The 11562-nt window shown below is 43.9% G+C and overlaps 2 protein-coding genes across 2 annotated transcripts; one reads left to right on the plus strand and one right to left on the minus strand.

The window, feature by feature from the left end:
* Positions 1–27: 27 nt before the first annotated feature.
* On the plus strand, positions 28–2315 carry mrps24 (mitochondrial ribosomal protein S24). Its single transcript, XM_076758770.1, has 4 exons — positions 28–253; positions 872–949; positions 1322–1433; positions 1560–2315. Exons 1-4 carry the CDS (start codon positions 212–214, stop codon positions 1841–1843), a joined length of 516 nt encoding a protein of 171 aa, XP_076614885.1. The 5' UTR covers positions 28–211; the 3' UTR covers positions 1844–2315.
* A 101-nt stretch (positions 2316–2416) lies between these two features.
* On the minus strand, positions 2417–10263 carry gnsb (glucosamine (N-acetyl)-6-sulfatase (Sanfilippo disease IIID), b). The gene is made up of 13 exons (XM_076758769.1): positions 9894–10263; positions 8880–8939; positions 8291–8494; positions 7590–7655; positions 7373–7471; positions 6310–6477; positions 6136–6218; positions 5187–5305; positions 4983–5086; positions 4769–4870; positions 4576–4686; positions 4280–4390; positions 2417–4179 (listed from the first exon to the last, which is right to left on the minus strand). The coding sequence occupies exons 1-13, from the start codon at positions 10068–10070 to the stop codon at positions 4030–4032; spliced, it is 1554 nt and encodes a 517-aa protein (XP_076614884.1). The 5' UTR covers positions 10071–10263; the 3' UTR covers positions 2417–4029.
* Between the last annotated feature and the right edge of the window lie 1299 nt (positions 10264–11562).

Here is an 11562-nt window from a genome sequence, read left to right on the forward strand (position 1 = left end):
TAAAAGTCGAATAAACAGTTCCTGTGTACAGACAGTTTCTCTGACAAATAGCAATGTCACCATTTTGACACAAGCAATAATCTTTACATTGTAGAAGTTTTAATTATAAGTTATAATCATAACGTTAGTGAAACAAAAAACAAATTACAGAATCAATTGTATACGCTCTATTAGCCTTGTCCGCCCCAAACGTTTCAGTACGCAAACAAACATGGCGGCGTCCTTGAGCAGCACAGGGAGCGTGAGGCTACTGGTAAGAAAAACAATTTCTAAACGTTAAACACATTTCCGTGAAGTCATGTTAACATTAAATATGTCGCTGTGCTCTGGTTAATTCAGGTAGAGAGTCTGAGATCATGTTTCCTGTGAAGCTAAGAGTTTAACCGACCAGTAGCTAACAGCTAGCTTCGGTGTCATGCCTGAAACTTAACGCTACCTCAAAACGTTTGATGCCTCTGAGTTACTCACTTTCAACACCGTCTAACAAATAAGTGTTTCTGTGTAACAAATGACAACTTATGGTGTGTTAAAATGCACTGAAACTGTCATAATTAATGCTAGGCTAACGACTTCCCCTGTATCACACTATCATGGGGCCGAAAGGCTACAGATTCACTGTGTGGTAATCTACCGCTATGTAGAAAATATGATTGTTAGTATTGATAAAATGTAGATAAAATGTTTCCGACATGTTGTTCTCACGTCTTGCATTTTACGACATGAATGTGTGCTTGATCAAACTACCAAACATTAATTAATAATCACTGTAATATGTCTACAGCTCATTTCTTCCCAGAGCACCACAGTGGTTCAGGCTGACTCTGAGCATAACATCACAGTGATCATGCTGTTTCCTCTGTTTTCTCTGCAGGGTGTCTTAGCTCGGTCCGGCTCATTATGCAGCTCCTCTGGAAGCAGAAGCCTCCATGTCACTGCAGTGTGCTGCAAGGTAAACACAGTGCTCCAGACATCGTCATAGTTAACCGTCGGGCTGTTATAACGTGTGCCTTGACCCTCTTAAGACTGCTGTACCAAAAGTTCTCAGAGGAGGGGTTCACGTCATTTCAAGTGTGTCTTAAAACATCCCATCTGCACCTTCAGTGAAAGAAATGTGAGGACAAAACCCACAGACCTGTGCAAAAGCCGTTAAGGTCAGCTGAAGCTCACAGATGAAGCTTTATCAGATGGAGTAAGACAGTTGATGGAGGTGTCTTCCAAAGTAACATTCATTTTAGTCCTGCCTGCTTCACCACAGACCTTCTCAACAGACTGGTTCACAGACATTTGCTTCTCTATCTTTCCTTCTCTTTTGTTTTTCCAGAATCGAGCAGCTCGTATCCGAATTGGCAAAGGAGACAGACCTTTGACCTACGAGGAGGCGCTTCACCCTCATCAGATTGGCCACCGCAAAGGATGGTTGTCACAGCATACCAGTGAGTGTGACCAAGCTCTTTGAAGAGCAGCTTATTGAAAGTCACCCTGATTTTAATGGTTTAAAGAGCACTGGGGGCTGTGTAATTCACCTGTATGTCTCAGGAGTACTCTCCTTCCTGTTTCAGGTAACCTCAAAGGAGAAGAGGGCGCAGCTGAACGCACCATAGAGGACATGTTCATAAGGCGTTTCATGTTCGGGACCTTCCACGGCTGCAAGGCCAATGAGATTGTGATCAAACGGCGAGGCAACCTGCTCGTAGTATGCGCTGTAATGTTGCAGAAATTACCACCACCTAAGTATTACTTCTTAATCGGTTATTCAGAGTCACTGCTGTCGCACTACTACAAATGCCCCGTCAAGTTAGAGATTCAGACGCTGCAGGACAAAGCTGTGTACAAGTACCTCTGATGGAGCTGTGTACTGCTAAAGCTACGTGTTTCTGTTAGAGACAGTGTACCACCGGTGGGGTTTTGCTCCTCTCACCTACAGTGTATATATACAGTAACATTAAATAATGCCATTTTCCACGTGATTTATAGCCGAAGCTACACCTTGACAGGTTTTAAAAATACACAAAACTCAACAAGAAAGCAGCACAAAACAAACAGTAAGACTTCCACACTTGTTCTGGTCAGGCAGCATTTCAGGCTTCATCTGAGGATCGACCGGTGTTAACAATCATTCATCCAGCTAACAAACTTCACGCTTGGCTGTAGCATCGTAGTCCACAACATTTACACCATTTGTTTTCTCTCTGAATGTCAAAGAATGGAGCTCAAGTGACAGCCAGTCTGACAATAAAGTATTTCTACTGTTTGAAAGCTGTTAATGTTACTTCAAAGAAAGTAAAACCCAACTCATAAAAACAAGTCCCTACAAAGTGCTCATTATTTTATTTTATTTTATTGCTTTGAAATAAACAGCCTGAAAATGTGCTTTTAGCTGACGTTTCTTAGATAGATCCACATGACAAGTGCATTTCAATGATTATTTTCATTTATTATTAATTTCATCACAGTGCAAATACATTCACATTTAAAAAGGCACATGAGGCTCGTCAGTGCAAATACAAGGCGCCCAGGATTAAAGCGTCACCATGTGAAATTTCCCTCGACGAATTATCACAGCACTTTTCCATCTTCCACTTTAAAAAGGCTCTTTACAAATATCATTAATACTCAACGCAAAACATTGGCATGAAGAAACATCAGGATTTAAAATGTAAAAAGTTGTCACATGACACATCAGATTATGTCCACTCAGACTTTCTGTGTGAATGTTTTCAAGCTGAAAAACATTTGACAGGACAGAGCTGCTCTCTGCATACATTCAAATGGTTTTACATTTTGGGAAAGCTCTCAGAGAGGTGGATGAGAAGACTGATGACAAACACGAGAGTGTTATCAATCCTGTTATCCAGCTTTCAAAGACAAAATGTGGAACTGTTCCTTTAGAAATGACCGGATGAACGACAGCTACAACATCAAACCCTTGGCTGAGTATTTTTTAAGAACAAAACTATCGACCTCCACGTCAACAAATGTCGGAAACATCTATGTTTCTGTGAAACGGATCAGATGCCATTTTAAACCCTGAACGCTGCATAGAACAAATTAAGTTTATAGTGCATTTTATAATCAGAAACACACAAGAACAGACTGGGAGGACTCAGTCCAATCTGCACAATACAAACAGGGCGAGGAGTTTTCTTAAAAGAATACGTAATCAGCTAAAAGTACGAAATATATGAGCCCAGCTCAGAAAAAAAGAAATCATTTTGACTTGTCAGAGGAGGAAAAGCACAGGTGTCGCTAATAACGTTAAAGGAAAAGTCTGGCATTTTGGGAAATATGCTTATTGTGCTGAGCTAGGCTAGCTGTTTCTATCTTTATGCCAAGCTAAGCTAACCGGCTGCTGGCTCCAGCTACATATTTAGCCATGAGAGTGGTCTCATTCTGTTCATATAATCCTCAGTAAGAAAGCAAATAGTCACATTGTAGAGATTAAACAGTCTTTATGCTATGTTATGCTAACTGTATCCTCACGTTTAGCATTACAGACGTGAGAGTCGTATAAATCTAAAAAAAAACTGGGCAAATAATCACATTTATCAAACATCAAACTAGTCCTTTAAGCTTAAATATGTCTCTTTAGAGGAAACTGTCATGTTATTAGCAGCAGAATTAAGCATAACAGAAACAGTTTTCATGCTAATTTAAGCTAACCGGCTCCTGGCTCCAGCTACATATTTAACAAACAGACGTGAGACAGGTGTCAATCCTCTCATCCAACACTCAGCAAGAGACCAAAGAGGTGCATTTCCCAAAATGTTGAACTTTTCTTTTAACAATGGCTCCATTCTATTCGAGGGTCCCTGTAAACCATGAAAGCGAGCGCGAAACCAGGACCCTGAAACTGAGGCAGCGCGACAGAATTCAGGCATCACTCATGTCGTCATTTCCACCTGAGCCTTTCCGTCTGAGGCACGTCAAAATTTCACAGTAGGAAACGTCGTTTTGAAAGAAGCGCCTCCAACTCTCACACTTGTGGTTGCCTGAACAGGAAGTAGGCGGCTGGGCAGCGCTTCAACTTCTTTACTTGATGTCGCGGCAGCTGTCGCCCTCACAGGACTGGAGCTTTATGAGCCGCTGGTTCATCGCCTGCAGGACGGCGGGATCCACCTTCTTCACGATGTTCTCCAGCTGGTGGGGGTCCAGCTTCAGGTCATACACCTCTACAAACGACTGGGGACACAAAGAAGAAGAAGGGACGCTGAGCTTCACATCTGTTTCCACACTCCTATGCGTGTGTGTCACTAATATACCAAACACGGCCAAGCTGCACCTCGCTGTCGGCGAACTCGCAGTACTGAAGGTTGTGTTCGCCGTCGAGGGTCCGGACGCAGGCGTAGGTGTTGTTGTAGGCGTCTTCGCACACGCAGTCTGGGAAACATTGCTGAAGAAGTGTTGAGACGTCAGTGATGGGATGTAATTACGTTTACTCAAATACTGTACTTACACTACTGCATCTCAGAGAGCATTCCCCTCATGTCCAGTGAAAACCTCGTATCTCCAGATGTGTCGAATGTTTGTGCTAAACTGAAGGATGAAGGGTCCTTTATTCTTGTGGCAGATACTCACAGACAGTCCCGGGCCCAGTTTGGGACAAGCAGGGTCTGTTGTTGGATGTCCCTCTCCGGTGTATTCGACCAGGAAAAAGGGACGTGCGGTGCCGTTCCGCAGCGATGGGGCCTGGAAGTCCGACAGCTTAAAGTTAGTACAGAAGAAGTAAACTTCAGGAAAACACTGAGGTCCGTTTAAAGAAACAGCTGACCATCTGAGGGAGGAAAGACTGTCCGTCCACGTTCACGGTCGACAGGTTGACACCAGATATGTCCAGTATGGTGGGAGCCAGGTCAATATTCAGCACAGGAGCCTGAAGGAGCCGTGAAACATAAAGACGGAGTTAAAGACAAACTGAGACGGTGGATTACAGCCAGTTTTCAGCAAAGTATCTGTGTGTGTGTCAGCAGAGGACGGCGTGTGACCTGCAGCGTCTGCTTCGGTTTGATGCCAGGACCGCGGACCATGAGCGGGATCCTGATGTCAAATTCGTACAGCTGCCTCTTGTCGATGGGCAGAGAGAACTGACCTGGAACAGTGAAGGCAGCTGATTACCGAGAGGCGGCTCACAGACAGGAAGTACACCGGACGACCTCACACGAGGGCCGGGGGACGGAGCCTGTTCACACCTGTGTGGTAGCCGTTGTCCGAGGTGTAGAAGATGTAGGTGTTGTTCAGCTCCTTTATACTGTCGAGCTTCTTGACCAGCAGCTCCACCATGTCGTCGATGGAGAGCAGAGTCTGCCACCTGAAAGCACGTCAGGCGTTAACTTTCTTTGACAGTGTTTGTTTGTTTGTTTGTTTGTTTGTTTGTTTGTTTGGTCACCTTGTTGACCAACAGGTGCAGTGAGATGCAGGCTGGCAGCTTCCTGAGGTTGCGCTCAAGGCTACGATCCAAAAATCTTAATATGTAATAAGGTATACAAATGTAAAAAGTATTATTATTTAACAGCCATTAAAACACTGAAGTTTGCAACTTTGAAGTATATAAAAATGTACACAGAGTGTGTCACAGTTGTAGAGTAAACTAAATCTTTCAGTCACTTCAGTGTTTGATTTTCTGTCTTTGGTGCAGAATCTAAACTGGTTTATAACATTTTGTTGTCAAAGTGAGACTCGTGACAGGCGGACAGGTGAGAGGTGTCAACAGGAAACGTTTCAGTTGCTTTGCTGGCTCGTGTACTTGTACCGTGAGAAGGTATAAAACCTGTAAAACCTGTAAAAGCTCTCTGCAGCATTAAACTTGGCTAATCAAGCTGCTGTATTTCTTTATGGTTTCACTTCAGGTTTGACAAAGCAGATTCTTATCAGTGTGGTTTGATGTAATCAATCAAAAAAAGCACATATACTCCAGTACTTTAAGTAGCATTTTGAGGTACTTGCACTTTACCATGCTACTCTATACTTATACCACAACACCGTTGCAGATTCAGATTAACAATAGAAAATAAAAGCATATTATTATTACGTATAAAATAAGATTTATAGACAGATGTGATGAACATGTTAATTCTGCAATAACTCTACTACAGTCATATGCTGAAGTGGGCCATTCTGCATAATGAGTACTTTAAGTACCGTTTCCTGTACGCGTTGTCCAGGAAGGTGAGGGAGCTGCTCGGCATGGGGTTGACGGGTTGACGCAGCAGCCAGTGTTTGTCCTGACACACGCCGACAAACAGATTCAGTGGAGAAGACGCTTAAAAGAACAGACATCAAATGTAATAATGTTTGCTGCGAACTCGCACAAACCTTCCCTGGCTTGTCAAAGCTCCCGTCTCGAGGAGCCTTAACGTCGCCGAACTCCTTCTGGTACTGCGGAGCTGCCGTCCAGGGGGAGTGAGGAGCTGGAGGAGACAGCATGAGGAAGAACGGATGCTGAGGGCTCCTGTTCTCCAGGAAGGAAAGGGACCGGTTGGCCTGGATGGAGGAGCAAACCGAGACTGAACACAACACAAACTTCACATCCGGTTAAAACACGGAGGGAAACTCTGAGAAGCCAGGATCAGATATCCGGAAGAAAAGAGCATGTAAACGATGGTGGGAGGACATAAAGCGAGCGAGCTGGAGGAGCAGGAGGGCTGAGCATTTTCTGCATCTGTGAGTCATTATCACACCAGGACATGTACCAACAACTGGTCACACGCCGCTGAACGTTATGAGATGTGAGTAATGCTCAAAGCCTCAAAGCACCACTGCATCGACATGCCGTCGTACAGAGGTCTGCAGAGGACTTTATGGAGGTGCAGCACTGAGTCGAACCCTGAAAGAACTGCATTTCATTACATTCCTTGCTGCTGGTAAAAGTATTACTGCAGTTCATCACCAGCCAGCAGTGCAGCTGACAGAGAAAGTTCAGCTCTCATAAACTATGTTTAAAGCAGACAGACTCATGTGTCACCTGATGAGGATGACGTGCAGCAGCAGCATGAAGCCATGAAACAGACGACTTCACACATTTAAATAAACACACAGAGACACCAAACGTCTCCACGCGAACTCTCTTCAGCTCAAATACTCAGAAACCAAACGACTTTCACAGTATTAGCCTGTTTTCTTACATTTTCAGTACCATCGAGTTGATGATTAACCTCTTGCACTGCTGACTGGCTGACGAAGAAGACTCATTACACACTTTACATTTCGATGACAGCAGCTGATTTAGGCAATTTGAAGGGGAGCAGTTCAATTCCTTCCCATAAACACTCACATAAATGTGCTCACTGAGGACTAATGCATGAAATAGTGCTGATCACAGGCTCAGTACAGGCAGAAGTCACTGCGCTCACACGCTCAGAGTGTGATGACTACTTACTATGAGGTCTGTGAGGTAATCCTCTTCATAACTGTCCCCGTGCTTTTCTTCTTTGCCGTTGACTGACAGTGTGTAGTTGTAGTACTGCGAGTTCCCCACCTGTAACCATACAGCACAGGCTGTGACGGCACAAGTACCCGCAAATGTAGTACTTGTGTGTGTGTGTGTGTGTGTGTGTGTGTGTGTGTGTGTGTGTGTGTGTGTGTGTGTGACTCACCAGTGCATGCCACTGGTCCCAGCCAGGTGGAACATGACCAACGTCTCCTCCGTCTTTCTTACCGTACTGACGAAAGGAGAAAAAAAGTTAAATAAGTCACAAACAAGAGTTACAGCCACAAGCTAAATGCTAAAAGGAGCATGCTAACATGCTCATAATGACAATGCTAACATGTGTTTAGCATGTTCACCGTGAAAGCTGCATGCTAGCATTTGCTAACTATCATTATAAAAGCACTGTCACTGATGACAGAATGACTCAAAGCGTCCAATATGAAGCTCGGATGTCTCTAACAGGAAGTCATGGTGCTGACGGTGCTGCGACACCCCCGCCCTCAAGTGGCTGAGGTGGTTATACTTGTAATCTTCCTTGTTGTTGCAGTAAATGTCTCCTGGTCCTCATCACCCACGTCATCTTTTTATTTAAAGATCCAAAGCTTTAATAAGTCCCCCCCCCCCCCTTTAACTGACCTTTAACCTCTCTGCTCAGCTTCTACACAAGGTGAACTGAGGGGGATTAAGTGGGTGTAGACTGTGTAGATGAACCCACTAGCGATAGCTTTAGAGGGCGAAGCTACACCCTGATACGTAGCTAACGTCCGTGCCTTGTCATTCTGAAACAGCGACGGACGGCTTTGCCAAAAACAGGCTGTAAGCTGATGAAAGGGTGAACCTGCTCATGAAGCATAACTGTGTTCCAACCTGGTTGAGGTATTTCCCAGCGAAGAACGTCTGGTACTTCTGCTTGCTGAGGAAGACGGGGAAGGCCTCCAACTCGGGGCCTTTCTGCCACAGAGCGCTGGAGCAGTTCCCGGACAGCGAGTTGTTCCTCACCTCGTGGTTGTGGGGGTACCGACCCGTCAGAATGCTGCTCCTGCTGGGGCAGCACAGCGGCGTGACCGTGAACTTCGCGGGGGGGGGAAGGAAGCGAGCGCAGCCACGAGGGAGGAAGGGAACAGAGGAAGAGAGGGAGGAAAAAGATGACGAAAAAGAAGCGTGACAGTGAGGAGGGAAGGATGTGCAACTCAGTTTCAACATCTTCAAACTGTGTGCAGCAGTGGAACAAGACTCAAACACAAGTAACAGAACACTGTAAAAATACTCCACAACAAGTTTAAACCTGCAAACTTTCATTCGTTTTGTTTCTAATGCAAAATCTCAATCTGAAAAGTGACTGCAGCTGTAGTAAAAGGTGAAAGCTCTCCCTGTGAAGAGGCAGAAAATGGAAATACTCAGTGCCTCCAGATTCAGTACTCAGCATTTACACACTCTGCACAGTAAATGTACTCACAGCATTCACGAACGTCGCTCCTGCTTCTCCGATCAAAGCTTTGGTTTTCTTCATCGGGGTCTGAAGAACAGACAAGGAGACGGACAGCAGATGAACTGAGCAGCTTCATGAGCACGAACAGACATTATCAACTCGTTATGACTCCTTTAATTAACTGACTGTAGTTTGTGCTAGATCCGATTCATTAGTCTATTGATTGATTGATTTCATTCAAATACGCCCTTTCAGGCCTTCACAGCTCCAGTGATGGGGGGCCGCTCGGTCGGCCCACCTCTCAGGTCCACTGAAATATCTCAGCTGCTGTGTAATGAAACATTCATGGCCTCCAGAGGATGAATCCCTCTGACTTTGGTCATTTTCCTCAAGTGTCCGACACTTTGGTTTATGAGCCTGCAAAACTACTTCCCATCAGCCCCTGCTCTGTACTCTGTGCTCAATCAGCTAACGTTATGTAGTCAGCACTGTCTCTGTGAGAATGTTAGCATTTAGTCAGGTTTATTTTCATTACTGATTAATTGGCTGATTAAATTCACTTTTTTAATCTATAAAACGTCAAAAGAAATTCTGAAAAATGCTGATCACAGTTTTCCAAAGTGACGTCTTCAGTCAAAACCCAGAGTTTCTTCATTTATTCTAATAAATGTGAAAGAAAAGCAGCAAATCCTGACATTTGGGAAGCTGGAACCAACAGATGTTTGACTTTGCTGCTGATCTGCTGCTCTGAGGCAGTTTTCCGTCGATCTGCTGCATCGATTAATGTCTAAAAAGCTTCTGTTATTCACACCTGACGGCACACAGACACCGTGACAGAGCAGTGGACCTGCACAGGCCAGCTGCAGGCTTCTGTATTCATATCATTTGGATAATAGGGTAACAAAAACACCATAAAGTGACTGTAAACTGAACAATTGATGTTTCTGTTCAAAGGCAGGAGCCGGACAGGTGCGTTCAAAGTCACCAGAAACTCCTCTTTAAGATCAATACAGGTGACTATTATGAGGAGGGTCGACTCACCATCCCCCCCAGCTCAACATCCTGGTCGTCAGCGACGATGAGGATGACGTTGCTCGGTTTGGCGCTCGGTTCCGCACACCTGACGCAGCAGGTGAGCAGCGCGAGGAGCGCGAGGGCTGCCGGGTGTGCTCTGTGCCGGGTCCTGGTCGCTCCTGGTCCGCTCCTCACAGCTGCCATGAGGCCTCCTGAGCACCGGGCCCACTGCCTCACACACACGCTGACACACACACACCCACACACACACTCACGCGCTCCGTCCAGGCGGACTTTCGCTTCCTGGTCTGCGGCAGGTTGAGTGTTCGGATGCGTGCGTGCGGGCTGACGGACACAACAGAGCCTCTGTTTGAGGAAGTGGAGTCGACAGCTGGAGTCATGTGATCAGACAGATTGGGAGGAGTGAAGGCGGAGAACACGCTGCTCAACACGGACTTCACTCAACTTATTGATCCCTGACCGGTCTGCCCTCAGGGATCGATACCGAGCCAATACCGATACCTTCTGTTATAATATACAGTGTTATATCATATCATGTTGTGTGTTATTATAGCATATTTAATCCAGTTTAGGGATCCATAAATACAAAGTGTACTTATCTACTATTTTAATATATTTATCTGTACTATATTCTATTATTATGTTTTATTATACCATATTGTACATACATTAAACTGTGTAATGTGTTAAATTATTTTATTTTATTTTATGTTGTAGTCAATCCTATATAGGACACAATTATGTATTATTTTAGGATATTTTAGGCCAGTGTTGATATTTCAGAGTTTTAAAAATCAATGTGATTGGACTTGTTGTTTTTATTTTTTTTTTTACAGAAACAGAGAACATGTTAGTTATGTGTAGTCAATGTGAGCTGGATATGTTCTGAGTTGGAGATTTTACAGTTTGAGAAATAAACTTGTCTGTTCTCTGATAAACAAACATTACATTTTCTAATTTCCTCAAACATGCAGTAAATACACATGTAGCCCGTCCAGTTTATCCGTCTGGCTCTAAGAGACTTAAACAATGAGTTGTTTCGTTTTCAGGGAAAATGAAACCTAAATGTCAACTGAAGGATCTGAAACCAGTTCAACACGAACACTTCAATGTTGTTTCACTTAAAGCTTAAAACAGCTTCAGAGTTACTGTGGATCAGTTCATCTGTTCAGAGTTCATATTTATGACAAAAACCAAAGTGGAAACAGAAGATGACATTTCTTTTTCTGTACCATAAAATCAGATGAGCAATCAGATCCAACATGCGTTCAGTCCTCTTATGGTCATTTTGCTGTAATTCAGACTGATGTGTTTGATATCTTTGGGATTGTGTGAGAGTCTGTAATGTTACATTAACTCGAGGTTCCTTTGAGCTGCAGAGGTTATTATGTACCAATGGTTCTTGGTTCTCTAGAGAAATTCAAACAGCCCATTTTCTGTGTGGAGCCCAGAGATTCATTTGCAAATAATTTCTCACAGCATACAAAAGAGTACATAATAATGATAATGATAATAATGAATTTGTACAGCCAAGTGCTTCACATAAAGCAAAAAGATTAGGATAAAATTAAGAATATAAAGAGAATACAGAGAATGTACAGCAGAAGATGGAATAATAATCATGTTTTTTTCTGCACTGCTCACGCTGAAGTGTCGTACACGCAGGTAACAATCA

This window comes from Chaetodon auriga, chromosome 19, assembly GCF_051107435.1.
Source record: "Chaetodon auriga isolate fChaAug3 chromosome 19, fChaAug3.hap1, whole genome shotgun sequence".
NCBI classification, from domain to species: domain Eukaryota; kingdom Metazoa; phylum Chordata; class Actinopteri; order Chaetodontiformes; family Chaetodontidae; genus Chaetodon; species Chaetodon auriga.

Bases quoted from the DNA above. Each gene is read 5' to 3' on its own strand.
- mrps24 (XM_076758770.1), top strand. From the start codon at position 212: ATGGCGGCGTCCTTGAGCAGCACAGGGAGCGTGAGGCTACTG. The intron at 254-871 runs GTAAGAAAAACA...TTTTCTCTGCAG, and splicing joins CAGGGAGCGTGAGGCTACTG to GGTGTCTTAGCTCGGTCCGG. The intron at 1,434-1,559 runs GTGAGTGTGACC...TTCCTGTTTCAG, and splicing joins ATGGTTGTCACAGCATACCA to GTAACCTCAAAGGAGAAGAG.
- gnsb (XM_076758769.1), bottom strand. From the start codon at position 10,070: ATGGCAGCTGTGAGGAGCGGACCAGGAGCGACCAGGACCCGGCACAGA. The intron at 7,656-8,290 runs GTTGGAACACAG...TCCTTTCGTCAG, and splicing joins CTGGGAAATACCTCAACCAG to TACGGTAAGAAAGACGGAGG. The intron at 5,087-5,186 runs GTGTGAACAGGC...TCACTGTTCCAG, and splicing joins GGACAACGGCTACCACACAG to GTCAGTTCTCTCTGCCCATC.